General features: G+C 42.2%; 3 protein-coding genes across 4 annotated transcripts in view; 2 read left to right on the top strand and 1 right to left on the bottom strand.

Annotated features, from left to right (window-relative positions):
- Positions 1-20: 20 nt before the first annotated feature.
- Positions 21-5,486, top strand: aplf (aprataxin and PNKP like factor). Its single transcript, XM_034189318.1, has 5 exons — positions 21-169; positions 284-388; positions 1,440-1,511; positions 1,829-1,992; positions 5,234-5,486. Exons 2-5 carry the CDS (start codon positions 296-298, stop codon positions 5,439-5,441), a joined length of 537 nt encoding a protein of 178 aa, XP_034045209.1. The 5' UTR covers positions 21-169; positions 284-295; the 3' UTR covers positions 5,442-5,486.
- The window catches only part of kif16ba (kinesin family member 16Ba), a 57,614-nt gene continuing 35,603 nt past the window's right edge, over positions 5,246-27,256 (top strand). The window contains 15 exon segments of the mRNA XM_034189311.1: positions 5,246-5,387; positions 6,229-6,342; positions 6,562-6,731; positions 6,971-7,236; positions 7,531-7,644; positions 9,349-9,395; positions 19,351-19,471; positions 21,996-22,065; positions 22,693-22,806; positions 23,083-23,199; positions 23,936-24,033; positions 25,054-25,163; positions 26,429-26,571; positions 26,651-26,819; positions 26,927-27,058. Coding sequence (XP_034045202.1) covers positions 6,297-6,342; positions 6,562-6,731; positions 6,971-7,236; positions 7,531-7,644; positions 9,349-9,395; positions 19,351-19,471; positions 21,996-22,065; positions 22,693-22,806; positions 23,083-23,199; positions 23,936-24,033; positions 25,054-25,163; positions 26,429-26,571; positions 26,651-26,819; positions 26,927-27,058 — 1,717 coding nt within the window. The 5' untranslated portion in view covers positions 5,246-5,387; positions 6,229-6,296.
- snrpb2 (small nuclear ribonucleoprotein polypeptide B2) lies at positions 12,299-18,506 on the bottom strand. 2 transcript variants are annotated; one of them, XM_034189316.1, is made up of 7 exons: positions 18,451-18,506; positions 17,756-17,827; positions 17,454-17,626; positions 13,663-13,797; positions 13,320-13,355; positions 12,681-12,769; positions 12,299-12,606 (listed from the first exon to the last, which is right to left on the bottom strand). In XM_034189316.1, exons 2-7 carry the CDS (start codon positions 17,817-17,819, stop codon positions 12,447-12,449), a joined length of 657 nt encoding a protein of 218 aa, XP_034045207.1. In that variant the 5' UTR covers positions 17,820-17,827; positions 18,451-18,506; the 3' UTR covers positions 12,299-12,446. The 2 variants fall into 2 exon arrangements, with proteins under 2 accessions (XP_034045207.1, XP_034045206.1); XM_034189315.1 differs by having other exon boundaries at positions 17,756-17,838; positions 18,451-18,505.

Raw genomic sequence — 27,256 nt, 5'->3', positions numbered from 1 at the left:
ATTTTTGCTTGCCAGCCGTCAGGAAATAACACGAAGAAGAAAAATAAAAATAAACCACCGTTCTGCCTTTAAAAAATGACGATAAAACTTGATAAAATAACTTTCGTTTTTTGGATTTAATTCTGTTTCCTGAGCAGCAAATAATTATCCAGTTTATAATACTAAACAGGTAATAAACATGCAATTTAATGCTTAACTCGGCGTAAGCTAAATGTTAGCCAACTTTTTAGGACTAAACGCATTTATATTTTATATATTTATGTCTTAATTTCGAATCGAACAGGACGCTGACCTGATGTCCAACTTTGTCCTGGTCCCGGTGGACGGAGGGGATCCGGTTCAGGTTCCGTCCGGAGAGACGGTACTGGGCCGAGGAGCCCTGCTGGGGGTAAGTCCTCAGAACCAGAACCCACAACAGTCGTCAGAATCTTAACTCACATCAGTCCTTAGAACCAGAACGCACATCAGTGATTAAAACTGATGACAGCAGCGACACTCAGAACCTTCAGAACCACCTCTGGGTTTTGATCCTCATCATTTTGAGGACGTCACTTTATGTGTTTGTGGATTAAAGAAGCAGATCTGATCTCAGTCACCGTCTGACTCTGTACACAAACCATCAGACAAACGGTCACCTCCACACAGGTGACTGACAGGTCCACACAGGTGACTGACAGGTCCACACAGGTGATTGACAGGTCGGCCTTGTGGTGCTGTGTTGGTTATGGTCCTGAGCTTTTATGTGTCCTTGGGACTAGAAGGGTTCTCTTCCTCTGGGATGGAGAACTTTAGGACATCTGGATATGCCCTCTTGGATTCCATATTATTCCACGAGGTAGAATTTAAGGATCTGACCCGTTTATGATAACAGATCTGGAGCTGAACTGGAAACTGATGAGCTGATCAAAAAAACGTAATAAATAAATAGATGAATCAGTTGATAATTAATGTAATTGATGAAGGAGATTCTCAGACTGAATACTTTATCTGGTTTTGGAAACCGTCCCTGTGAAGAGTGGAGAAGATGTTCTGCAGAATCCATCAGGACTGGATTATCTTCAGAAAGCAGAGCTGTGGTCCTGAGATGTTTGTGGACACTCTATGACCAGAGTGTCCACAAACCAGACCAGGCAGCTCATCCCACATTTCCGTATCCTTGGCCAAGTCCCATAACTTCTCTTCCTGGGGGATCCCGAGGCCTTCCCGAGCCAGCTGGGAAATATAATCCCTCCAGTGTGTCCTGGGTCTTCTCTGGGGTCTCCTCCCTGTTGGACGTTCCTGGAAGACCTCCTTAGGGAGACCACCAGGGGGCATCCTCACCGGATCAAATCACCTCATAAATCTAAAGTATTGAGTAAGTGAGGATGTTGAGTTTTGTTGTTGATGTGTTTTTGAAGGTTGAAAGTTTATGTCCATGTTTGGTTTTTGTCTTGTCTCAGGTCAGTGATAAACGAGTGTCCAGACACCACGGGTTGCTGGAGAACCTGAACGGACAGCTCCACCTCAAACCTGTACGTTTGTTTTCTGTTTGTCTTCTGAGCGGTTTCAAGCTACTGGAAGCTGCTTGAAGTCGCTTGAAGCGACTTCAAGCGAGTTGAAGTGACTTCAAGCGACTTCAAGTGACTTCAAGCTTGAAGTGACTTCAAGCGACTTCAAGCAGCTTCAACTCCTGGAGGTTTCCTCTTCTTGCATGTTTTTCCTCTTCCTGATTGGTTGAGTCTGGTGTGGGCTGGCCTTTGATTGGCTGACTTCGTTGACGGCGTGTGGAGGTTAACGTGCAGCTCAGGTGATCTCTGCCTCTGAGTGTCTCTTTGTCCTTGGGTTTTAGACCCACGTGAACCCGTGCTTCATGCAGTCGTCCCTGAATGACGCCCCTCATTCTCTGGACAAAGACCGCTGGTTCCCCCTCCATCATGGAGACCTGTTCTCCCTGCTGCCGGGTCAGTACCTCTACAGGGTGGAAGCAGCCGGCGCAGAAGATGTCACTCCGAGGTATCTTCACTCATTCAGTTCCATGTCTGTGACTATTTATAGAAGGACATGGCGTGTCTGCTGTCTTCGCTGATGGGCTGAGTGTGCTCCTGGATAGTGTGTTGGCTGTTCAGACTCCGGGCTTTGGCTGAGTTTTCGTCTTATCTCATTGTCCCGATGCTCGCTCTGCATTTGTTGACCGAATGTTCTAAATTCAGCCGAAATCAGTTTGTGTTGAAGCTGCAGCTTGATTACAGTTTGGTCGAGTTTTAGTTCTCAGGAAATTATCAACTCATTAGATTTAAAGGCGACCCTCATCTGTCCGGTCCACTTCTCCAACTTTCAGATCACCAAGTTTACAGGAAACCAGATAACTGAAACCAGTTTTAACAGACTGGAAGACATTTCAGGAACATTTGGTGGACATGTTTGATTCTGAGGACATTCTAGAACAAAGAACCTTGCTCCCAGAGGTCACCGACCCTGCTCCCAGAGGTGACTCAGTTAACAGTGGGTGGAACCAGGAGAGTCACCTGCAGGGTCGTGACCTCCAGGAGGATCAGTGACCCATGTTATTGAACGGTTTTCTATGAATATCATTCTCCCATTGATTTACAACTTATTTATATTTTGGTGAAACAGCGCCCCCACCAGCACCTCTGCACACTTACGCACTGAAGGACTGATGTTTGAATTATCTAGTTTGATTAAACAGTAATCAGAAAAAAATCTTTATATTACAGCCCAACTGATGATGGATTTTTTGGGGAGTTGAGACCTGACACACTTTGACAGTTTAGCCAGCGTACGCCGACAGGCCCATTTCCACCGAGTGGTTCGGGTCAGCGTGGTACGGGTCATGACGGTGTGGCTTGGCTTGCGTTTCCACCGCCAGCTGAATGCTTTTGTTTGGTAGGCGGAGCATGTAGATGTTGATATGCACATCATCGAACATGCATACGGTTTTGCGTTGCCGCTCCCCTCCACACGGAGGCCAAACAGAGTAATTTAACATTTTTTTAAATTTAATTTAATTTAATTTTTGTCTTGGTGGATGATGGGATTTATTTCCATCCCATTCAGATTGCTGGAGAGTCGACTGATGTCTGTGATAAACGCTGACGTGAATGAATGAGGCGCTGTGACTCTTTCAGCTTTTGAAATACAGTAGTGTTCAGAATAATAGTAGTGCTATGTGACTAAAAAGATTAATCCAGGTTTTGAGTATATTTCTTATTGTTACATGGGCAACAAGGTACCACACTCTTAAGGCTATGAAATTGGGCTATTACTAAAAAAAAGTAGAAAAGGGGGTGTTTACAATAATAGTAGTGTGGCATTCAGTCAGTTAGTTTGTCAATTTTGTGGAACAAACAGGTGTGAATCAGGTGTCCCCTATTTAAGGATGAAGCCAGCACCTGTTGAACATACTTTTCTCTTTGAAAGCCTGAGGAAAATGGGATGTTCAAGACATTGTTCAGAAGAACAGCGTAGTTTGATTAAAAAGTTGATTGGAGAGGGGAAAACTTATACGCAGGTGCAAAAAATTATAGGCTGTTCATCTACAATGATCTCCAATGCTGTAAAATGGAAAAAAAAAAAAAAAACAGAGATGCATGGAAGAAAATGGAAAACAACCATCAAAATAGATAGAAGAATAACCAGAATGGCAAAGGCTCACCCATTGATCAGCTCCAGGATGATCAAAGACAGTCTGGAGTTACCTGTAAGTGCTGTGACAGTTAGAAGACGCCTGCGTGAAGCTAATTTATTTGCAAGAATCCCCCGCAAAGTCCCTCTGTTAAATAAAAGACATGTGCAGAAGAGGTTACAATTTGCCAAAGAACACATCAACTGGCCTAAAGAGAAATGGAGGAATATTTTGTGGACTGATGAGAGTAAAACTGTTCTTTTTGGGTCCAAGGGCCGCAGACAGTTTGTGAGACGACCTCCAAACTCTGAATTCAAGCCACAGTTCACAGTGAAGACAGTGAAGCATGGTGGTGCAAGCATCATGATATGGGCATGTTTCTCCTACTATGGTGTTGGGCCTATATATCACATACCAGGTATCATGGATCAGTTTGGATATGTCAAAATACTTGAAGAGGTCATGTTGCCTTATGCTGAAGAGGACATGCCCTTGAAATGGGTGTTTCAACAAGACAATGACCCCAAGCACACTAGTAAACCAGCAAAATCTTGGTTCCAAACCAACAAAATTAATGCCTCGCAGATGTGAAGAAATCATGAAAAACTGTGGTTATACAACTAAATACTAGTTTAGTGATTCACAGGATTGATAAAAAAGCAGTTTGAACATAATAGTTTTTGAGTTTGTAGCGTCAACACCAGATGCTACTATTATTGTGAACACCCCCTTTTCTACTTTTTTTTACTAATAGCCCAATTTCATAGCCTTAAGAGTGTGCATATCATGAATGCTTGGTCTTGTTGGATTTGTGAGAATCTACTGAATCTACTGGTACCTTGTTTCCCATGTAACAATAAGAAATATACTCAAAACCTGGATTAATCTTTTTAGTCACACAGCACTACTATTATTCTGAACACTACTGCAAGTTAATCGCCTTGTCTGCAGTGTTTGTTCGGTCTGTGGAACAGTTTGCCTCTGGCACCTTCATTGGTTATTTTTAAAGTTTGTTTAAAAACTCATCTTTTTTCTCTGGCTTTTGACACCACTGAGACTTAATTTGATGATTTGAGTTCAGTTTTATTTTGTGTTTCTTGTTTTTATGTTATTGTATCTTAATCTGTGTGATGCTTGTATTGTGCAGCGCCTCGTGTTAGCAGTGGCTGTTTTAAGGTGTTTTATAAATTAAGTTGTATGGTAAAATAAATGTTTTCATGTCAGCAAAAATAACGCTGATACCGATCTGTCCGTTAAAAGCTCGTACGGCTGACCGATGGATGGGCTGGACTTGATGTTCTAGATTTTAAAAAAGCTCTGAGACAAATCAAATGTATGAAATCATGGCCTGAAGTTCAGCCTTGATTTAAATTCAGACCTTTTTTTTAAAAAAAATTGTTGTTGTTGTTTCTGTGCAGATGTTTGTGTATTTTTCACTCGTTCATAAACTGAATGAGTGATTCCTGTCAGATGAATCTTAATGAAGATAAATGAGATTTTTTTGTTGTTTGTCCTACGTTTGTTCTGTTTGAAATATGATTGACAGAAGAAGAAGAACTGAACTGAGGGAGGAGGTTCTGCTGTGATAAAATCAGACTTGTTCTCCGGCAGGAACAGTCAGATGTTTGGAGTTGAAGAACCTCAGAAACATGCTGAGGCTCCGCCTCCTGTTGGACAGGACCAGGGACAGACTCCGCCCCCTGACCTTCCCAAGGAGTCCACTGTGGAAGAGGAAGCCCAGAGTCCCAACAGAACAGGGGATCAGGTTTGTTTACTCACAGCAGAACTTTCACAAAGAGAAAACCAGCGCCGTTTGTAACAACGTGAGGAGCTGAAACACAGACAGCCACCTGTGCTGCTGCTTTACTGCCATTATTACAGGTCCCAAGGTTCTTTCACATGATGGCCAAGCGGTCAGAAGGTTCTCAGTTGGTTGGCGAGGTTAGACCTTACTACTGTGAAGCGCCTTGAGGCAGCTTTGTTGTGAATTGGCGCTACATAAATGAAAGAAATTGAATTGAATCAATTCAAGAGCACCTGAGCCCAGTGCCCATGGAATATGGAGTCGTGTCAGGAAAGGGCATCTGGCGTAAAAACTGTGCCAAATCAGAACTTTATTTCACACAATGTTTGTATTCTGTTAAGTGTAAAGAGCTTCAGCGGAACCGAGGCATCATTTAACTGAAAAACCAAAACAAGCCAATCAGAGAGAAGAAAACACACACACACACACACACACACACACTGAGCACGAGTTAACTGTTCGATAAAATTTGACAGAGAACACACACGAGCTCAGCAACACAAAAAGCCCAAACGAGGGAATGGAACAAATGACCTCATGTAGGTAGTAGGATGTCAGTGTATCAGCGCAAAGTTCACATTTAAAACTTTCTTTTGACGGCTCATGGTAAAGCATAAACATCGACCAGCTTCATACACAAGAAGGACGGGTTTAAAACTAAATGTGTGCGTGACAGTGTGACAGGGAAAGAAGGGTTCGGATTAAACCAGGATCAGTTCTTGATTCGGTGACTCAGACAGCGTGAACCTGAATAGTCAGATTTTCAGCTCAGACTTCTTCACCTTCATGTTGTTTTTTACAGCGTGACTCTGCACTGTCGAAGGAGGCGGGGCGTAATCAGACGAACAGGAAGAGAGTTTACCGCCGTGGATGATGAGCGTCGCAGCAGCACCGAGCACCTCCTCCCACAAGAAAGGTCAAACCCGGATTTCATCTTTCTGTTACCCGAAACACAAACACAAGCTACAGCGAGTGTGTTTGACCTGTTGAATGTACTCAGGAGGTCGCGGGTTTGAACCCAACCTGGACTCTCTCTGTGGACTTCCTTGTGTTGAGCTTTTTGGGGGCTTTTATTTAAAAATGTGAATCTGTGTAAACCTGTGAAATGTATGTATTTATTTCTGTGTCCAATCAGCTGCAGAGAAAGCTGTGGGACCATCAACCAGTAAAAAGGCAGGGCCAGCCAAACAGGCTACACCCACCACAACCTCCTCCACTGAGGAGGTGGGGCTTAATGAGAAGGAAACGGCGCCAAAAAAGAAGAGGCAGAAGAATAACAAAGGACCTGCAGCTCCGACAAAAAATGTTGAGTCTCATTTTGCTTTCGAAGATTTAATGACCCCAAAATAACCTTTCAGGTGTTCTAGCTCCGCCTACTTCCTGTTCCAGAAATTGTCACCTGATTTAAGGACTTAAACGGCTGCGTTTTGAAGTCTGTTGAATCTATTATGAAATGTAAAACTGACTTTGTCTGTTCACATGACAAATAGGAGTGAGATCCCGATCAGACGCCGGTGTAAATGACTTATTTTGTTCACTTTAAGGATGATGTTGTGGACGAAGCCATGACGAGGCGGGCGGGCGAGTCCAGCAGAGCCGCCTTCAGTGATGAGTCTGACAGCGTTGCCTTGGAAACAGAGGGAGAGACAAAAAGAGGCGAGACATCCATGAAGAACGGAAACGCGCTGACGTCCAGCGACTCTGGGAACCAAACGGACGGACGAGTCAAAGCCATCGGCTCAAGATCCGAACCCACACAGCTCAAAGCCCGGCTCAGGACGCCGTGTCCGTACGGGAAGCAGTGCTACAGGTGCGTCACGCTAAGCACGTTTTCATGAACAGCTGCTCCCACGTCAAATTTAATTTATAATTGGAACGATTTTATTTTTTATCATCATGTGGGATGATTCAGGATTCCATAACAACGCTGTTGTTTTTAAATCATCACCGAGTGTCGCCGTTTCAGGACAAACTGAACTGTGGCAGACCGGCGGTCCAATCCGGGCGCTGTGGCTTTAATGATCCAGACCCACTAGAGGTCTGATCCCGGTCAGGAAGCAGCAGGTAATCCTTGTTCACGTCTCCGCTTTGTGCCTTTATCCAGGAAAAATCCGCTCCATTTCCAGGAGTGCAGCCACCCCGGAGACACCGACTACGAGGAGGAGGAGGAGCAAGAGGCGGACCGACCCGAGTGCCCCTACGGGACCGACTGCTACAGGTTAGTCCACCGGACTAAAGAGAACCAGTGAAAGGAATGATGGGAAAGCTGATGAAGTGAAGCCTTTTGGGGATTATTTTCTGGTTTTTGGAAATCAGGGAGAATGTTTAGCTGAACCACCTGTGTTCTTATCTTTTGAGCTAATTGGATTTAAAAAAGGCTGTTTGCCCCACTGGTTATATTTTACCACTTTATATGAGGGATTATAGCATAGGTCGGTGGGTCAAAGGTCAGTGACCTTAAAACAGTAAAAAATAAAAGTAAAAATCTACAAGCTCAACCAATAATTTACAGATTTTTTTGTCCAAAAATTGGGCAACTCAACATGCTTTGCTCAGGACAGTGTGTGTGTGTGTGTGTGTGTCAAATCACAACAAAGCTGCCTCAAGACACTTCACACTACTAACACACACACACTTTATTTAACCAGGTAAAACCTCATTGACATTTAAAATCTCTTTTCCTCTTTTTTGGTGGGAGGTGATGGTCTAGTGGTTAAGCGTTGGGCTTGAGACCAGAGGATCCTCGGTTCAAATCCCAGCCTGACTGGAAAATCACTAAGGGCAAGGTCCTTAATCCCCTAGTTGCTCCCGGTGTGTAGTGAGCACCTTGTATGGCAGCACCCTGACATTGGGGTGAATGTGAGGCATTATTGTAAAGCACTTTGAGCATCTGATGTAGATGGAAAAGTGTGATATAAAAGTCCATTTCTTTACCATTTTCCTAGAGTGACCTGACCAAGAAGCCAACACAACAACATGAACAGAGAGAGACATAAGTTTAATACACAACAATGTACGTATACACACACCCACACTTCAATAAATGAAATAAAATCACAACATCCAGCCAGCCTGGGATACAGGTACAGTTTCTAAAATTACATCATAAAAACATTTAAAAGCAGTCAGATGGTATAAAGGGAGTTTTCCTCTCAATCCCTAGTAGTCGACTTCAAACCTCCCCCCCCCCCCCCACTCCCCCAACCAATACGAGAACCTGAGTACACAGTTAGCAACAGCATTCAAAACATAGTGATGTGTGTGATTTCCACAACCAGGATTCAAACCCAGAGCTGCTTCTTCTTCAGAGGTTTCTTGTTTGAGTGATCAGGTTTCTTTGATCGTGTTTGAGTGATCAGGTTTCTTTGATTGTGTTTGAGTGATCGGGTTTCTTTGGTCGTGTTTGAGTGATCGGGTTTCTTTGATTGTGTTTGAGTGATCGGGTTTCTTTGATTGTGTTTGAGTGATCGGGTTTCTTTGATTGTGTTTGAGTGATCGGGTTTGAGTGATCGGGTTTCTTTGATTGTGTTTGAGTGATCGGGTTTCTTTGATTGTGTTTGAGTGATCGGGTTTCTTTGATCGTGTTTGAGTGATCGGGTTTCTTTGATCGTGTTTGAGTGATCGGGTTTGAGTGATCGGGTTTGAGTGATCGGGTTTGAGTGATCGGGTTTCTTTGATTGTGTTTGAGTGATCGGGTTTCTTTGATCGTGTTTGAGTGATCGGGTTTCTTTGATCGTGTTTGAGTGATCGGGTTTCTTTGATCGGGTTTCTTTGATCGGGTTTGAGTGATCGGGTTTCTTTGATCGGGTTTGAGTGATCGGGTTTCTTTGATCGTGTTTGAGTGATCGGGTTTCTTTGATCGTGTTTGAGTGATCAGGTTTTTCTTTGGCAGTGATGACATCTGACCACTTTTTGTTTACAGGAAAAATCCTCTTCACAGGAAAGAATACAAACACACTAAAAGACCAGGTAGGTTTTTTTTTTTATTTCTTGGCACTGAGATCCGTGAGTGTTGCGCTGAACTGATTCCTAAATCTGGATAAAGGTGCGCGGCTGGTTTCACCCACGAGTCAACTCTGCCGTTTCCATTCTGCAGCTCGCTCCACTCGAACTGCTGCCAACAAAACAGCCGCTGACAGCAAGGATGAGGACTTCAGCGATGAGGACAGCTTCATCAACGACGAGACTGAGGACGAGGGTGACGACTCAGACTACTCCCCTCCTGTCTCAGACGACAGCGAGAAAGAGGACATCAAACAGCTGCAGAAAGAGGCGAAGGCCTTTATGAGGCAGCGGGCGAAGACGGACGAATAAACAGAGGATCTGATTCCATGATGTCCACGTCCACTCATCTGTCTCACGCAAACGTGTTCATTGTTCTGACAAGATTCACATTTCTGTCTTCCAGATGCAATAAACATTGTGTGTCGCTGCTGTGCAGCTTGTTATTGGGTCGTGGCCGGAAGATCGGTTTGTTCCACTCATCAAGCTAGCCATCACAGCTAGCATAGCATCAGCGTTAGCTAACCGGCTAGGTTTGTTAGCCAAACACAGTCACTGCTCCATTATTAAATTAGTCTGAGAAGGAAAAGTTTTATTCATCATTTACATATGAAATCTGTTCTGTGTAGGTAACAATTGAACCACTAGGGGGGCAGCCACAGTCCACACCTGCAGATACTGATGGCGAGAGGAACACTGAAGGAAAACATGCAAACACCATGAAGAAAAGAATCGGGCAGGAATTGAACAACAGACCTTGTAGTTGTGAGGCAGCAGGTCCAACCGCTAAAGCACTGCTCCGCCTGTAAAGTGAATGTTCATAAAGTCTAATTTTAAATCTGACCGCGAACTGAAATGATCTGATTTTTGTTTACACGGCGAGAACTACAACCAGGACAAAGTCTCTAAAACCGAATTATGTGACCTTTTTCCGTCTCACAATTGCTGTGATGTCACACCAACTCGATGATGTCATATAGTAAAAACGGCATTATAGTAGACGTGGTTTTTGCTCTTGCACTTCTCCGTAGGTCCAGGATGTTGATTTAGCACAACTTTTACTCTGGACATCCTTTGGGACGGGTCACAGGTGACCTTGAACCTGTGACCTCCAAGGTACCGCCATCACGACGATTCCTAACACTTTGTATTTTAATTTGAAACCGTTTGAGACACAAAACTCTGAAACTGTCACAGAAATTAAAACACAAACAGTAACATAAAACTTACACCGATTTCTCACTAACAGTATGTTTCTCGCAGATTCAGTCAGTTTTTTGTAACAGACTGCCAATAAATCAGTTTTGTACTTTTATGTTTTGAAGTAATCATAAATAATAAATGTGCATTTGGGGATTTTCTATTGTTATTTTTGGAACATTTGTCTGCGAGGATGATGTGATGTGTGAAAAGTTAACTGTGTACATACGAAATATGCAAGTTAGCTAAGCACAGACTTCTCTTACTGAAGTAAATGTAATCAGTGACTTCCTTTAACAGCCAATCAGCAGCGTGCAAAATAACCAAATTTTACAGCTATCATTAGCTCGTTAGCTGGTTTTTAACTTATTGTGCGTCAGACTTTAGCTGCTAAAGGAGCAACTGAAGGACACGTGAAGTTAGCATTGTACACATTAGGTCAGGGGTCATTCCAGAAAGGGCCAAGAGGCTGCAGGTTTTCTTTGTAACCACCCACCAGGTGATTTCACTGATTATCACTTTGAGCAGATGGATCCATTAATCAGTGAAATTACCTGCTGGAGTGGGCGGTTACAAAGAAAACCAATCAATCAGTGAGGGTTAGGGTTATAACACACAGCTGGACATGAGACAGCAGTCATCCAAATACTTTTGGTCCTTCACAAATCTGAGTTTGTAATTTCTGTACAGTTACTTCATTTTAACATTAAGGTGCTGCGGTCACCTGTCCAAATAAATGTGGGCTGAAGTGTAAAACCACCTCATTGGTCCTGATGATTGATGGTAATGACTTTTGGAGGTGGAACCTAAAAGCAAACAAAGACCTGATTGGTTGAAGCGCCTGTCCGTTATTATTTTTGATCATGTATAAAGTCCAGAATGGGGTCATTTAATTGCTCATTTTCTTTTTGGGAATTTGGAGTGGGGAGGGGGCTCCAGGCCCACGGTGTCCCTCTGGTGCCGCTGCTGTTCCAACTCCAGTCCCATCAACAAAAACCTGAATTTTTCCAACAGGACTTTTGTAGCTGGTTTAGAACTGCATGTGGAGAAAACCAAAGAATCGTCTGACCCCACTGTGGAACCCTCTGGGGTCCTCGAACCACACATTGCAGGTTAGATTTGAACAAAAGCAGATCTGAGTGAAGGACATGTTTTGTTTCCTTCCTTATAAACAGACTGCAGGACAACTAACGTTATGGATTAAAAAGCTCCAAATAACATCTCCATCAGTGAAACAGAAAACATAGAAGAGACAAAATTATATTTACCATTTGAGATGAAATATTAACAGAAAAAAATGAACCACTGACTACAGGACCTTTATTTTGAAGGACCAGGAAAATAATATTGAAAGGAGAGATTATATCCTGAAGACCCAAAACCTAAATTCTGCATTATTGAAACCTTTATTCTGGAGGAATAGAAAATATATTCTGCAGGATCATAACCTTTATTTGGAGGAAAGAATTTATTCTGAAAAGACCAGAGAATGTACTTTGAAGAAAAACCTTTGGTTTGTATGTGAATTTTTGTTCTAAATCTGATCGAAGAAAAACTATTCTCTTCCACTTCCAGGATGAGATTTATTTAGTGGCAAAACATTTATTCTAAGGGAATATTAAAAATAAAGTTTTATTTTGAAAGAACAGAAGCCAGGAGCAAACTCAGGCTAAAGTTTAGAGCAATAATTTTATTAGAAAAACAGGTCAAAGGTTTTCCTCATGTATGCCGGCACAGAAACAACCAGAAAAAAAAAAAAAAAAAAATTCAGCATCCACCTCACTCGTCTGTTTGGCTCCGCCCATCACACCTGCATTCCTACTTCTTGGCGTAGGTGATCTTCATGGCACAGGTGGCTGTGATTCGGAAGCCCTGCAGCGCGTCTTTAGCCACACCCCCCTGCGTCTCACTTTCAAATTCCACGAAGGCGATGTCGTGTTTCCCCGGGACAAGCCGAACCTCTTTGAATCCAGGGAACCTGTGCAGCACAAAACCCCACTGTCAGTCATGTTCCACGCCCAAAAACAGCAGCCAGATGAGCGGGATACTGACTGGTTGAAGAGCATGGACAGCATCATCTCATTGGTCTCCTCGGGCAGGTTACTGAGGAACAGGATGTGATTGGGCGGGTTGTCCGGCACCTGAACATAGACCAGGATCAGTTCTACCACAAAACCGGCCTTTTGGATTAGTGTGTGTGTGTGTGTGCTGAACTGGGAGCGCGACCACTTCTACACCCGTATGTTTCCCACAAAACTTAACAAAAAGCCCAAAGGGGGCGGAGCCAGGAATGTTTCCTGTTTAATATCATAAACATCCCATTTTATTAATAAGTCAACTTTATTAAACCTGGTTAAAATGGGAGAACTGGTTTTATTTGGACACAGTTACAATTTGAGAGAAGTCACCGTGAAGGGGCGAAGTCAGAAAAAAAACATTTTTAAGATCCCTGCCCACTGGCTGTGATTGGCTGAGCAGTAAATGGAGCTGAGATTTCAGGCCAGCGACAGGAATAATTGTATTTTTTTTTTTTTGTTTCCTGATTCAATCTATTTAATCTTCCAGCACTGACAGGAAGTGACACACACAGTTCTGAGGCACCGCAGTAACATGACACCACTCAGACGTGTTCAGCCAATCAGCAGCTCGGAGCAGGCAGAGTTCAACATGAATGGTGCAATCGGTTCTTACCTGGACTGCTGGCATGTGCACCGGCGTGTTTAGACCCTGGAAACAAACAAACGTGACTGAGGATCCTTCAGAGCAGAAGCATCATGGGACAAACGAACATTCAATCACGTCACATGTTTAACTTTCACAAGCAGACATTAACATCAGTATTAAGACAGCTGAGGTTTGTGTGTTTATACATTCACAAACAGTCGAGTTCAACATCACAAACAACAACAGCAAAAACTTTCCTGATCTGCCCAGCAACATGCTGCGGCCTGATTCTGGTTCATTCTTCTCGCTTGGTGGTGCCAACATGTGGAGCGCAGCTGAAACCTTCACTGGCAACACAAGCTTCACTCACCACAGTTGGTTTCTTCGCCAGGTTTGCCGCAGACTCTTGGGCCTTCTTCTTCTTCTCTTTTTTCTTCTCCTTGTCGCCAAACGTGCCCTTGACTTTGGCGATGACCTCAGAGTCTGTCTTTGCGTACTGTATCCTCTGGAAGAATCAACACGGAGACATGAAGGATACTTTTTGGTCATGTGTCCAGTTATTTAGTGTTTCAAACAACATTGTTCATGCATCACATGATTAAGACATGGCCCTGCCCCCAACCAGAATCCAACATGTACAAAATAAATAAATAAAAATCTTCCAGCTGGAGATGTAATTTTATTTTTCTTTTCTTTTTTTGCCTCCTTGCTCTCGGCCGAGACGGTCGCATTTTTCTCTTCTCCCTCCCTCCTTATCTTTCCTGCTTCTGTGGCGTGTTGTCTGTGAGGCTGCCAGCTTTGCTCTTCTGGAAACAGCAAAAATGGATCTGTTAAAGTGGTCTCTGAACGCAACTGACACTATTTTTTCTACAAGACACTCGGGAGCGGAGGATCCGACCTGTCCTGCCGGGACACGTGATGGGTTACGTGATGGACAGTTGGAGGAAATGGCAGGTCATGTGCCTTTACACGCTGTCTGTGGAGGACGTCGAAGATGTGTATATATTTTGCATGGTGGTGACCGGGTTCCTGCTGTGTGGAGCAGGCATAGCGCTGGTTTACTGGAAAATTAAAGTGGAAGCAGCAATAATTGGCCCGTCCAGGCTGCCCCACATGATTGATTCGATTGGAAGGGCAGTGTCAGCTCAGTCGGCGGGTGTTAACCGCGCGTTGGATACCATCTCGGGAAGAATGGCTGCACTGGAAAACCGCATTGATCGTCAGTAATGACCACATCTCCTCTCCTAATTCAGATGTATTGAAAGCCACTCTGTCTCAGACTGTGGAATCTTTCAGGCATCTGCTAATCTGGATTTTCATTCGGCTTCCCAAAACACAGCTGCACCTCAAGGCCGCTGTGATAAAAACCTCCTGGAAGAAGAAGAACGCTCATGCCTCACTCCCCTGGTCTCCCCCGCCCTCAGCTTCTCCAGCTCTGATGTTGACTGTGGACAGTGGACTGTTCAGGGCTGGGCCCCTCCTCCCTCCAGAATGGACGAACAAGGCCGTTGATGGCGCCTAAAGGCGGCCTCCGGGTGTTCTGTCTGATAACTGGACTCTTACAAATCTCGGTCGTCGTCTCTCGTCCTGTTGTTGTGTGTGATCATTGTTCATTGTGCTGATGGGTTTTTTCATACATTGCTGCTGCATGATTCAATGCAGCAGCAAAGAAGGTTTTTCTTTCCCAAGTTTTACCTTGTGTGTGCTTTTTACAACCCCTGGCAAAAATTATGGAATCACCGGCCTCGGAGGATGTTCATTCACTTGTTTAATTTTGTAGAAAAAAAAGCAGATCACAGACATGACACAAAACTAAAGTCATTTCAAATGGCAACTTTCTGGCTTTAAGAAACACTAAGAAATCAAGAAAAAAAAATGTGGCAGTCAGTAACGGTTACTTTTTTAGATCAAGCAGAGGGAAAAAAATATGGAATCACTCAATTCTGAGGAATAAATTATGGAGTCATGAAAAACAAAAGAACGCTCCAACACATCACTAGTATTTGTTGCACCACCTCTGGCTTTTATAACAGCTTGCAGTCTCTGAGGCATGGACTTAATGAGTGACAAACAGTACTCTTCATCAATCTGGCTCCAACTTTCTCTGATTGCTGTTGCCAGATCAGCTTTGCAGGTTGGAGCCTTGTCATGGACCATTTTCTTCAACTTCCACCAAAGATTTTCAATTGGATTAAGATCCGGACTATTTGCAGGCCATGACATTGACCCTATGTGTCTTTTTGCAAGGAATGTTTTCACAGTTTTTGCTCTATGGCAAGATGCATTATCATCTTGAAAAATGATTTCATCATCCCCAAACATCCCTTCAATTGATGGGATAAGAAAAGTGTCCAAAATATAAACGTAAACTTGTGCATTTATTGATGATGTAATGACAGCCATCTCCCCAGTGCCTTTACCTGACATGCAGCCCCATATCATCAATGACTGTGGAAATTTACATGTTCTCTTCAGGCAGTCATCTTTATAAATCTCATTGGAACGGCACCAAACAAAAGTTCCAGCATCATCACCTTGCCCAATGCAGATTCGAGATTCATCACTGAATATGACTTTCATCCAGTCATCCACAGTCCACGATTGCTTTTCCTTAGCCCATTGTAACCTTGTTTTTTTCTGTTTAGGTGTTAATGATGGCTTTCGTTTAGCTTTTCTGTATGTAAATCCCATTTCCTTTAGGCGGTTTCTTACAGTTCGGTCACAGACGTTGACTCCAGTTTCCTCCCATTCGTTCCTCATTTGTTTTGTTGTGCATTTTCGATTTTTGAGACATACTGCTTTAAGTTTTCTGTCTTGACGCTTTGATGTCTTCCTTGGTCTACCAGTATGTTTGCCTTTAACAACCTTCCCATGTTGTTTGTATTTGGTCCAGAGTTTAGACACAGCTGACTGTGAACAACCAACATCTTTTGCAACATTGCGTGATGATTTACCCTCTTTTAAGAGTTTGATAATCCTCTCCTTTGTTTCAATTGACATCTCTCGTGTTGGAGCCATGATTCATGTCAGTCCACTTGATGCAACAGCTCTTGAAGGTGTGATCACTCCTTTTTAGATGCAGACTAATGAGCAGATCTGATTTGATGCAGGTGTTAGTTTTGGGGATGAAAATTTACAGGGTGATTCCATAATTTATTCCTCAGAATTGAGTGATTCCATATTTTTCCCCCTCTGCTTGGTCTAAAAAAGTAACCGTTACTGACTGCCACAATTTTTTTCTTGATTTCTTATACTGTTTCTTAAAGCCAGAAAGTTGCCATTTGAAATGACTTTAGTTTTGTGTCATGTCTGTGATCTGCTTTTTTTCTACAAAATTAAACAACTGAATGAACATCCTCCGAGGCCGGTGATTCCATAATTTTTGCCAGGGGTTGTATATGTGTTCATGTACCGGGCCGGCTTATGTGTGTTGTGTGTTATGTGTGTCGTCTGTCGTCATGAGGCCGGTCATGGTTTGCTCAGCCCTGCTGTTGACCTAAGGCAGGCTATACATCTGGAGCTGGTCCCCGGGCGCCTAAAGGCGACTTCTGCTCCTAACTGGCAATTAGGATGGGTTAAATGCAGTAAACACATTTCATTGTGCAGGGAACATGTTCCTTTGTGCATATGACAATAAAATCCTTTTGAATCCTTTGAATCCTTATAAACTCATGATTAATTTGTTCCAGGTGTTTCTGAATATTCTGGTTGTTAGCACAGAACCTCCTGGAACTGTTTGAAAGTGTCAAACTTGTGATCGACTGACTGCAAACTGCACCTCCTGAACCCGCTCATCTGCTGACTGACTCAATTAAACAGCTGCACTGTAAACACTCTGAAGGATTTCAGGGTGGTTTTTGGACACATTAGAGCTTGTGAGGATCAGGCAGCTCAACCGTATCAGGAGCTGGTCTGGGTAGACCTGGATCTGATTCCCGGTCTGTCTCTTTGGACATGTCTGTATCACCCCAGGTCACCCAGCTGGAACTGGGTACTGTTCCTGTGTGGGGACCATGGCTGATATGTGACTAAGTGCATGAAGTAAAAGACTGCTTTGGATCCAGCTGCTGTTCCACAGCGGCACGGCAGTCAGGGTGTTTCTGACGGGAGAAGCCGGTGGTCCCTGCATGTGAAAGCTGAGTGTGAGTTCTATCAGATTACCATGGGCTTGTTGTAGAACGGGAAGCCCTGCAGTTGTCTCAGCGCGTTGGTGGCCGCTGTGAGCTCTTTAAAGACAACAAATGCCTGTCCCCTCATCTTCATCGTCTTCATGGCCACGATGTTGATGATCTGACCAAACTGAGAGAAGAGTGCGTACAGCGAACGCTTCAGCTCTGGAGGACCGACACCAGAACCAGACAGAGTTCAGCACAAGGTACCATAAGAATGACAAAACCTGCTTAAGAGCAAAAAGTCAGAAAAAAGTGTGGTTCTGCATCACACACCTGCAGGATCAATCTTACCTTCTTTCTTGACTTTGTCGTTGATGTTGTTGATGTAAATTGTGTGATTTGGTCGGATGTCCATGATTTAGTCTAATAAAAATCTGAAAGTTAATGTTTACATCTACCAGACACTGAACTTAGAACATCAATATGTTCATCAGCCCTCCAACATCATGCAAAAACCTCTTCAACATCACCAGAAATAAATACACAAATCTAAAATGTTTACAAGGAATCTAAAAGTCAGAAAACTATATCAAATGTGGGATGCAAACAACTGTTCTGTCTAAATATCTTCAGTTCTGACACTTTTCAGTCAAATTACTAAATATTTTCAAAATTAACCATTTGTACTCAGTTACATTTCCTTTATTCACAACATAAATGTGTTTTATAGTAATTTATGTATAATTTTCGAGCACTGTCAATGTTTGAATCTTTTAAGTGTGTTTAGCAGCAGGTGGTAAATACTTAAGACTACAGTTTACTTATTTATAGCAGTTACATTTATTTATAAACAACAAATTAGCATTAGCTTAGCCACTTAATTGTTAGCTATGAAGCTAATGACTGCCCGAAACGACTCATTTATACGGCTTTGAAATCTCAACAATATACAAGCATTCCACATTTAATAACTGTCCTAATAATCTGGTAAATAGCCAAGAAAATACCACAAATAATCCTGATTAATAATATTAACATACACTCACTTCAAAGCCACACACGGGCCACATTAAACCGGAAGAACTACAACTGCCGGCGTCTGTCTTATCCAGCATTCACCTCTACTGCCACCAGCAGGCCAGGAGAAAACTGCAACATTAGTGGATTTCCAAATTGTTTAAATTAATAAATGATTCCTAGAGTTTGCTTGACTGGTATTAAGTTTTCATTCTTGCCTAAACTAATCATAAGACCTCTTTTGTTTTTATACATAGTTTTAGTCCAAATTTTGCAAATATCTAATAATAATGCAGTCAACATGTTGCATGTTTAATTTTGTAATTGGATCATAATTCAGGAAAACATCTCTAATCTTATTAACATTAAGATGTTTTCCTGAATTATTTTTTAATCCCATGTTCGTTTGGGGTTTGAAACTGCTCAAGGACACTTCAACACCCAGACTCAGCCAGGATCAAACCCGCTACAACCTTCCCCTGACTTACTTAAATTTGTCTTTCACTGAATTTATCCCTTTGATATATTTATGATTAGTGATCGATGGATTAATGACGGGAACAATACATAAACTTCATGATGTGACTTGTTGGAACAGTTTTTCAGTCTTTTCTTTTTGAGTTGGGGGTTAGTTTACTGTGGTGGTCACGTGACACCAGCACAGGTAGTCGCTGTCTGTTTTTAATCGCTGTAGTTTGTCTGCTGTTGGCTTCCGTACATCAGCTGATGGTGCTTTGCTAACATGCTAACGGGGCGAGCGGAGCGTCTGTCTGCGGTCTGACGGACGTGTTGATTAACGGCCGTCTGTTGCCGCATTTTTACCGGCTCCCTTCGCTCATCTCAGCTGTAAACTTTGTCATCTTTTTTTTACTTTTGTCCTCTTTCGCCTTCCGTCGGGCTCACACTCGCGGTTTTTTTTGTGGAAGTAGCAGATGCTAGTTGGCTAACTAGCTGTGTCTGTGTTAAGTGGACCCGGACGGAGCGCAGGACTCCGGGATGTGCGATGGCATCGGTTCGAGTGGCTGTCCGGGTGAGACCCATGAACAGGCGGTACGTTTGGGACACGAAAACAGCTTCTGAGTCAAAGTTCTGTTTGTAGTAAATCACGTTTTGTGACGCAATGGTCACAGAACTCTGAGCTCAAACGCTTTATAAAGCTTTTTTTTTTTTTTTCTTTTAGTCACCTGTTATATATTTACAGGTGTTATAGGTGTGTTTCTGGAGCGATACACACTCAGAAATACAGATTTAATTTTGAAACGTATTCAAACTGTGATGCTCCTGATCTCTGTTATCTGTTTCGTTCACATCAGTGGTTGAAGTGACCTCAAACAGCTTTTTTTCCCCCCTCCCTAAACTTTTTTTTTTTTTTTCACTGAGATGGTTCTTCGTGTTATTTAATTTCAAGCTTGCTCACTTGGAAATGATATTTCATAAACCGGGTGATTTCACTTGAATATATTTTGGTGAGGTGAAAACATAAATACAAAAACAGACCAGAACATCAGCATTACACACATGAAGGGTTTTCCAAATATTCTTAAATATTATGTAAAAAACAAACAAACAAAAAAACAACTTATAAAATAAGTTATTGACTACAAGATGGCAGAGAGTCTGGACATTTAGGAAATAGCTCTCACAAGAAACTATGTTCAAGATCTAACCTCACCAACCCCATTGAGCGAGAACACAGTGACGGTGGTTAGGAAAAACTCCCTCTGGTGTTTTTGAGGAAGAAACTTCAAGCACACCAGACTCAGAGGGATGACCCACTGCTTAGACCAAACTAAGTACAAAAATGAACAAAAAACATGATTGGATTAGAATCACCGTAGGTTTGGCTTTTTCCAAAGGGAAAATTCTTCAAGCTGTAACTCGCGATGATTATTGATTTTAGTTGGGGGGAGAGGTGACTGAAGGGAAACCAGTATTTTGGTGCTTTCGTCACCCCTAATCACAATAACCTGTAACTGTGTTTTAAAGAATCATTTTATTTTTGTTTGAAAGTGGAGTTTAGGTCATTCTTGTACCCATACAAAGCATAGACAAATAATGATCAGAAACCATAATATTTAACTATGAACATTGCTGTTTATGGTTAGTATTTTTCTAGTTAAGTGTGTCCGGTTGGTTGTGGGTTTTTCTGTTTTGGTTGGTGGCTATTTTGTCGAGAACCTGCATGAGTATGATCCAGTGTTTCCTTGCAACTTACTCAAAGTGTGTTCATCTGTTTCTAGAAAGTTTGTCCTCCACTGGAGCTTACTGTTTTTAAATTGTGTTATGTGACAGAGCTCGCTGAAATCACAGCTTCAGCATCACTTGTGATTGGTCTTAAACATAATGTTTGTCAAAGGATACGCAGATGATATTTAGCTGTTTCTCCTCCTGGGTTGGATCTGCAGAACTCTCTGGATAATGGCAAATTATATCTAAATGAATTGAAAATTGTTGCAGAATTTGACAGTCCAAATGTTAGTGTGAATGGAGAATGTGTTAATAAATTAAAGTTTTATTTTTAATGGAAACAATTCTGTTTTAAAGTGTTTTGTTTTGTTTTTTGAGATCCTTCACCCCAGAGGTATTGGGTATTTCTTTAACATGAAGGATGTGGTTCAGGATGGAGGGGTGGAGACAGAACGTTTTCTCTGAGCAAACATGAAGGACTGCTGGTCAATTTAACATTCAGGGTTTAGTGATCTTCAGCAGGATTCTCTGGGAAATAAAAACCAAAATGCACAAAATAATCACTGATGTTTAAGTTTGATGCCATTCAGTCACCTGTACAGAAATTCTCAATAAACCTGCGTTTTACCTACAAACCTAGTTTGTTCAGACTTCTCATTTTTGAACTTTATCAGTTTATTTTGATTTCCTGAAATGAACTAGTTTTAACTAGTTTACAAAAAGAGTGTCAGACAGATTAAAGAGCTTAAAAAGTATTTCAAACATATTTTTAAAGTTACTTCAATTAGAGTTGTTTCTTTTTTCACTGGTGTTAAATTGTTTTAAACCTGCAGTAAAATACTCAAAAGTAGTTTTTAATGTAATTAACTTGAGCTTAATTTGGATTAAAAAAAACTGTCTTAAACCAAAGACCGGGTGGTTTGAGGTACTTTAAAGATGTGATGGGTTTGAGGCTTTTGTTAAGTTACTAAACTACATTTATTGGCCAAATTAGATTTTATTTTTTTAAACATGTTTGTTTAAAACAATTATTTTAAATGTGGCTGGCATTTGTTTTTTTCTATTTTAATATTTTATAAATGAAGTCATTAATTGTGTACATAATTTGTAGAGCAAATAGCTCAGTGGGACAGGAACGTGGCTACTGATATCTAGACCTGGGTTCAATTCTGGTCACACTAACAGTCTGTCCTTGCACAAGACACTTCATTGGCATTGTCTCAGTCCACCCAGCTGTGAATTGGTACCAGCCTGGGCTGGGGAGTGAAAATCATTTTTAGAGTGATACAAAAAAGTTTAATCTTTCATCTCTTGAGATTTGAAAGTTCTTAGTTTTTAGTTGTTTGTTTGTTTGTTTTTTGTAATTCTTTATTTTTTTAAAACACAGGGAGAAGGATCTGAGTGGAAAATGTATTATAAGGATGGAAGGCACTAAAACAACCATCACCAACCTGAAGGTACAGCTTATTTATTTTAACTGGACATTTTTTAGTCTACAGTTCCAAGGCAGCTTGACTTTCCAGAAATGTTTGCCCACCAGACACTCAGCTGTGTCGATTTGATTATTTTTCAGTCATTGCAGACTGTGGGGGCGCTGTACACTTAGCACTGATGCATTTGAACTGTCAGGTGGCCTAAGCTTGGTGGAGCAGGACTCTTTCCAAAAAAATCATCCTGCTTTTTGACCAGCATTAACCTCTGCTTCTTCAGATGTTTGAATTCTTCAAACATCATGGGTCAACTACAGGTCATCAAGATGACCTGTAGTTGACCCACATTGACCTGTAGTTGACCCATGTTGACCTGTAGTGGTCTGTAGTTAGCCCTCATTGACCTATAGTTGATCCACGTTGACTTGTAGTGGTCTGTAGTTGACCCACATTGACCTGTAGTGGTCTGTAGTTGACCCATGTTGACCTGTAGTGGTCTGTAGTTAACCCACATTGACCTGTAGTGGTCTGTAGTTGACCCACGTTGACCTATAGTTGACCCACGTTGACTTGTAGTGGTCTGTAGTTGACTCACGTTGGCCTGTAGTTGACCCACAGTGGTCTGTATCTACACAGTTGATGTTGTTTCCACAGATTCCTGAAGGCATCATCAGGGATTCAATGAGGGAAAGAACCAAAATCTTCACGTACGACTTCTCCTATGACTCAATGGACTGCAGGAGTTCCAATTTCATTTCTCAGGAAAAGGTAAAGGATTTTAAAAGTCCCAACGTCAAAAACACGTTTGAGAAAACACAATGTTTCTCACGCTGGAAAGCCTGAGTAGTGCATCTACAGTCCTGGTTATTCTTAATCCTGATTAAATGCTGAATAGTTTGAGTTCAGAAGTAGTGGAAGTTAATTTCATTATTATTTAAAAATAATACTTTATTTATTTGCCTGTGTGTTTTTGTTGGATAGTTACAGGATTAACAGACTGTTAAAGCTCTTTTCTCTTTCTTTCTTTTTTTTTCTCCCATGTAGGTTTTTAAAGATTTGGGCTTTGACGTGCTGAAGGCAGCATTCGAGGGCTACAACGCCTGCGTCTTCGCCTATGGTCAGACCGGTTCAGGAAAGTCTTACACCATGATGGGAAACCCAGTGAGATCATCACCTCTTTTCTGATCTCTTTATCATTTACCTTTCAGGCCTTGAGATGGTGCTCTTTCCCTCATTCACCAACCTGCAGACATTTCTAATCAGTGCAACTGAAGGCTGCTTATGACCATGACTGCATTATCGCCGATGGTGCTGTCGTACTGTGTTTGACAGAGTTTGTAATCCTGTAGACAGCTGATTAGTTTGCAGTGTCAAAGGTTTTGAAGTGTTTGGGTTTAATCCAGCGTTTATACCACAGTGAGGGTTTGGCCACGTGATGTCCAATCACTTCTTCTGAGCTTCCACAAGCAAAAGCAGCAGTCGTGTCTTTGACTGACTGGGGGTCAGAGTTCATCTAAGTTTATCTGCAGCTGATGATTTTATCACGGAGGAATTTTAATGTTTGTCAAAGCAGGAAGACGTGAAAAATAATGAAATCATTCTTACAAAACCTGGTAAAAAGATCAAGTTTGACCTGGAATAAAAACAAATCCATAAGTTGTGATGGACACAAAGGGGCAAAAAGAGGAAAAAAATGTTTCTTCTGTTGAAACAGATTTGCAGGTTGGGGGCAGGTTGAAGGATTTTTAGGAAATGTCTAATATGCAGATAGTTATTATTCTGGGGGTGTAGTCGGGATGTTTTACAAGGCTGAGTTTTAACACTCTAACACTTATTTGTATGTGATTGTGTCAATGTGCTGGATATAAAATAATAATTATTATTATTCTCCTTTCAGGGAGAGGCGGGTCTGATTCCGAGGATCTGTGAAGGTTTGTTCAGCCGGATCACTGAAGCCACTCGTTGGGATGAAGCTTCATTTCGCACAGAAGTCAGGTGAGTCCAGAGTTAAACAGGTGAGGGGCGGGGCCAAAATGACCGTTTGCACATTTCTGAATTTATTGCTGAAAAACAGCTCATTATGGTTTCTCCTTGATTCTGTGCACAGAGTCCAATAATCAGATGAGAATCACAAAGATTCTCATGGACTTTGACTCGGTGTCACTTTTCACCCTCGTTGGTCACAATTAACTCTCTTTGTCCAAAAGACTTCAGGCTCTCTTTGTTCTTGACTAAACATATCATTTTGTCTTTAGTTTTTCATTTTCTGCTTTAGTCATTAGTTGTGTTTTATATGAGTTTTGTGTGGAGATTCCTGAGTGACCACGTTGCGCTGTTTGATTGACACCGTCGTTTTAACACTAGGACTCCCAGAACTCTAACGACTCACTATCACTGGAGCTGACGACGGACCAAGAGTTGTCCGAATCCCCCTCATCTAAATGGTTCTTTTACAGAAAATCGTCACCTAGAATCCATTTAGAATGAATCGCTAGCTGTCTCCTTATCAAACAGTGCGCCAGAGTGGTGGTTGCTAGGCGACGCTCGCGCCAACACTCAGCCGTGGAATAAAAAATACAATGCAAATAATAGGGCCATCAAAATAGCAGCTGCAGTAGTTACAGGTAGAAATACTTATATCTTCTTTTTCCTTTTTTTTAGAGACACAGGAACAAACAGGACAAAGGTTTAGACAAAGTCAGGACACCAGGAAGAGATTGGTTTTACGAAATTAACCAGATTAAAATAAATAGATAAATTAACCAATCGTAATTAACCAGAGTTATGACAGGTCAAACTTTCAAAACTGTCAGATTGACTATCCTGGCAATTTTAGTGTTAAACCAGCTGAACCTGACCCTGAACCTGATCCTCAGGGATCCACTGATCTACACACTTTTAGTCACTCCCTGTTCTGACACAAGATAATATGCTCATTCAGGCGTCTGTTATCATTCGACCAGTGAGGAGTTAATTTGATGTCATGTCTAGTTATTGTTGTTTTTCTGCCACCAGTTACCTGGAGATCTATAACGAGCGGGTGAGAGACCTGCTGAGGAGGAAATCCACTCAGACCTACAACCTGCGGGTGAGGGAGCACCCAAAGGACGGGCCTTACGTGGAAGGTAAGAAACCACCACACACCAAAAACATACAGTAAATAAACTGTACACCTGTAGCCTGTTTCCATCTGATGCAGACACCCAAAGTGCTTTACAATGATGACTCACACAGACGTCTGTGTGCTGACCTGCACACTGGGACCAACCTGGGTGTTGAGGGCACTTTAGTGTGCACTACTTTTTCAGTTTGTTTGTTTGTTTTTTTTCCACGGTTTTGTGTGTGTGTGTGTGTGTGTGTGCGTGCGTGTGTGTGTGTGATTTATTCCCCCGGGGATCTCCTTCCGTGTCGCCACCTCCCTTTCCTCTTCAAAACATGATATTGTCTTGTTACATTCTTCTCTCCACCACACTAATACGATCAATAAATGGAATAGTTTTGACAGTGTTGAATGTTTAGTCTCCAAAGTAAAGGTCAAACAAGGTCTATGTCTGTTGGATTCTATGACATGTGACATGTTACCCTGTAACATGATATGGATGATACATGGTCCAAACTATTCCTTTTTAAAACCGTGTTAACTCAACTAGTAATTTGTATCACGTTTTACCAAAATTGGAGCAACTTTAACTTTTGACCCCTGTACAAAATAAACTGACCTTTGTCACCATTCTTGCTGTTTTTATCCTGTAACTCCATAGAATTCAGTTACAGATAGTCCAAACTATACCTTTTTGGAATCATTATGATCAAGCAAATAATGTGGAATATTTTTCAATATGATTGGAGCATCTTTTAATTTTGACCTCTGTGTAATTCTTCAATTGACCTCTACCTGACCACCGATTGAAAAGTGAAGTGGCCAATTGTTTTTGTTTTTTTCTTTTTCAAAATAGGAGTGTCTGAGGAGTATTTGTGCCTAATTTGATGCTTTTATCACCATTTGCAGGATTCCCCTCTAAATATTCTTTTATCCACTGTACTATTCAGAACCTGAGGTGGTTCCACAGTGTGGTGAACGTGGTGCCGTGCAGCAGCAGCTCAAACATATTGTTTCACAGCAAACACAGCTTCCTCGACTCATTCCTTATTTGCATTTAACTGCTAACATGTTGAGACAGACGACTGAAATAACTTTGCATGTGTCCAAATATTTATGGTCCTGGCTGCATACTAACTGTGATGAAGACCAGTGGGTCCACACGACTTCATGTCTGGTGATAATGTTGAATGGTGACGGCTGCTGTCACGTCATTTCTGCGGCTCAGCTCAGTGTTGCAGGTTCAAAATGGTGGCGACCTTTAACCTGCACTTTCTCCACTGACCTCAGATCTGTCCAAGCACCTGGTGCAGAACTACAGTGATGTGGAGGAACTGATGGAGGCTGGAAACATCAACCGGACCACAGCCAGCACCGGCATGAATGACGTCAGCAGTCGTTCGCACGCCATTTTCACCATCAACTTCACCCAGGTCAGGAACGACTTGAGGAAGAAGTCACAGGTCACAGAGTCATGTTTGATAACGAACAACAACAACAACTCTCCACCAGGCCAAGTTCGACGCCGAGATGCCCAGTGAGACCATCAGCAAAATCCATCTGGTGGATCTGGCTGGCAGCGAGCGAGCCGACGCCACCGGAGCCACCGGCGTCCGGCTGAAAGAGGGAGGCAACATCAACAAGTCCCTGGTCACGCTGGGAAACGTCATCTCTGCTCTGGGTCCGAAACACGCCGATATTAGTGCAGCTGAGAAGAATAATCATAGTAATAATGATCAGAGTGATTTGTGTTGTTTGATGTCGTTTATCGACTTGTTCTCTGTCCAGCCGACATGACGCAGGACGGCGTGAACAGCAGCCTGAAGAAGAAGTCGGTGTTTGTGCCGTACAGAGACTCGGTGCTGACGTGGCTGCTCAAAGACAGTCTCGGCGGCAACTCTAAGACCATAATGATCGCCAGTGAGTAACTGCCGTCACCTCCAGGCGCCGCCCCTGACAGAGCACGTTAACTAAGAGTGACGCTGGACTTAAAAAAACAAAACAAAACAAAAAAAACACACACACAGGTGTGTCGAGACCGACATGATTCATCTCCTGTTTTAACCACTAGGGGGCAGAATAGTGCTGAATCACATGTGGCTCACATCAGTGTATCTC

Source organism: Thalassophryne amazonica, chromosome 15 (assembly GCF_902500255.1).
Source record: "Thalassophryne amazonica chromosome 15, fThaAma1.1, whole genome shotgun sequence".
In the NCBI taxonomy this organism is placed as follows: domain Eukaryota; kingdom Metazoa; phylum Chordata; class Actinopteri; order Batrachoidiformes; family Batrachoididae; genus Thalassophryne; species Thalassophryne amazonica.
This window is presented reverse-complemented; position numbering and strand designations above follow the sequence as displayed.

What these genes read in the sequence shown, in the direction of transcription:
- aplf (XM_034189318.1), top strand. Translation starts at nt 296, where the DNA reads ATGTCCAACTTTGTCCTGGTCCCGGTGGACGGAGGGGATCCGGTTCAG. An exon ending in GCCGAGGAGCCCTGCTGGGG is followed by an intron (nt 389 to 1,439) that starts GTAAGTCCTCAG and finishes GTCTTGTCTCAG; the next exon opens with GTCAGTGATAAACGAGTGTC. An exon ending in GACAGCTCCACCTCAAACCT is followed by an intron (nt 1,512 to 1,828) that starts GTACGTTTGTTT and finishes CTTGGGTTTTAG; the next exon opens with ACCCACGTGAACCCGTGCTT.
- snrpb2 (XM_034189316.1), bottom strand. Translation starts at nt 17,819, where the DNA reads ATGGACATCCGACCAAATCACACAATTTACATCAACAACATCAACGAC. An exon ending in CGTTCTACAACAAGCCCATG is followed by an intron (nt 13,798 to 17,453) that starts GTAATCTGATAG and finishes TGATTCTTCCAG; the next exon opens with AGGATACAGTACGCAAAGAC. An exon ending in TGGCGAAGAAACCAACTGTG is followed by an intron (nt 13,356 to 13,662) that starts GTGAGTGAAGCT and finishes GTTTGTTTCCAG; the next exon opens with GGTCTAAACACGCCGGTGCA.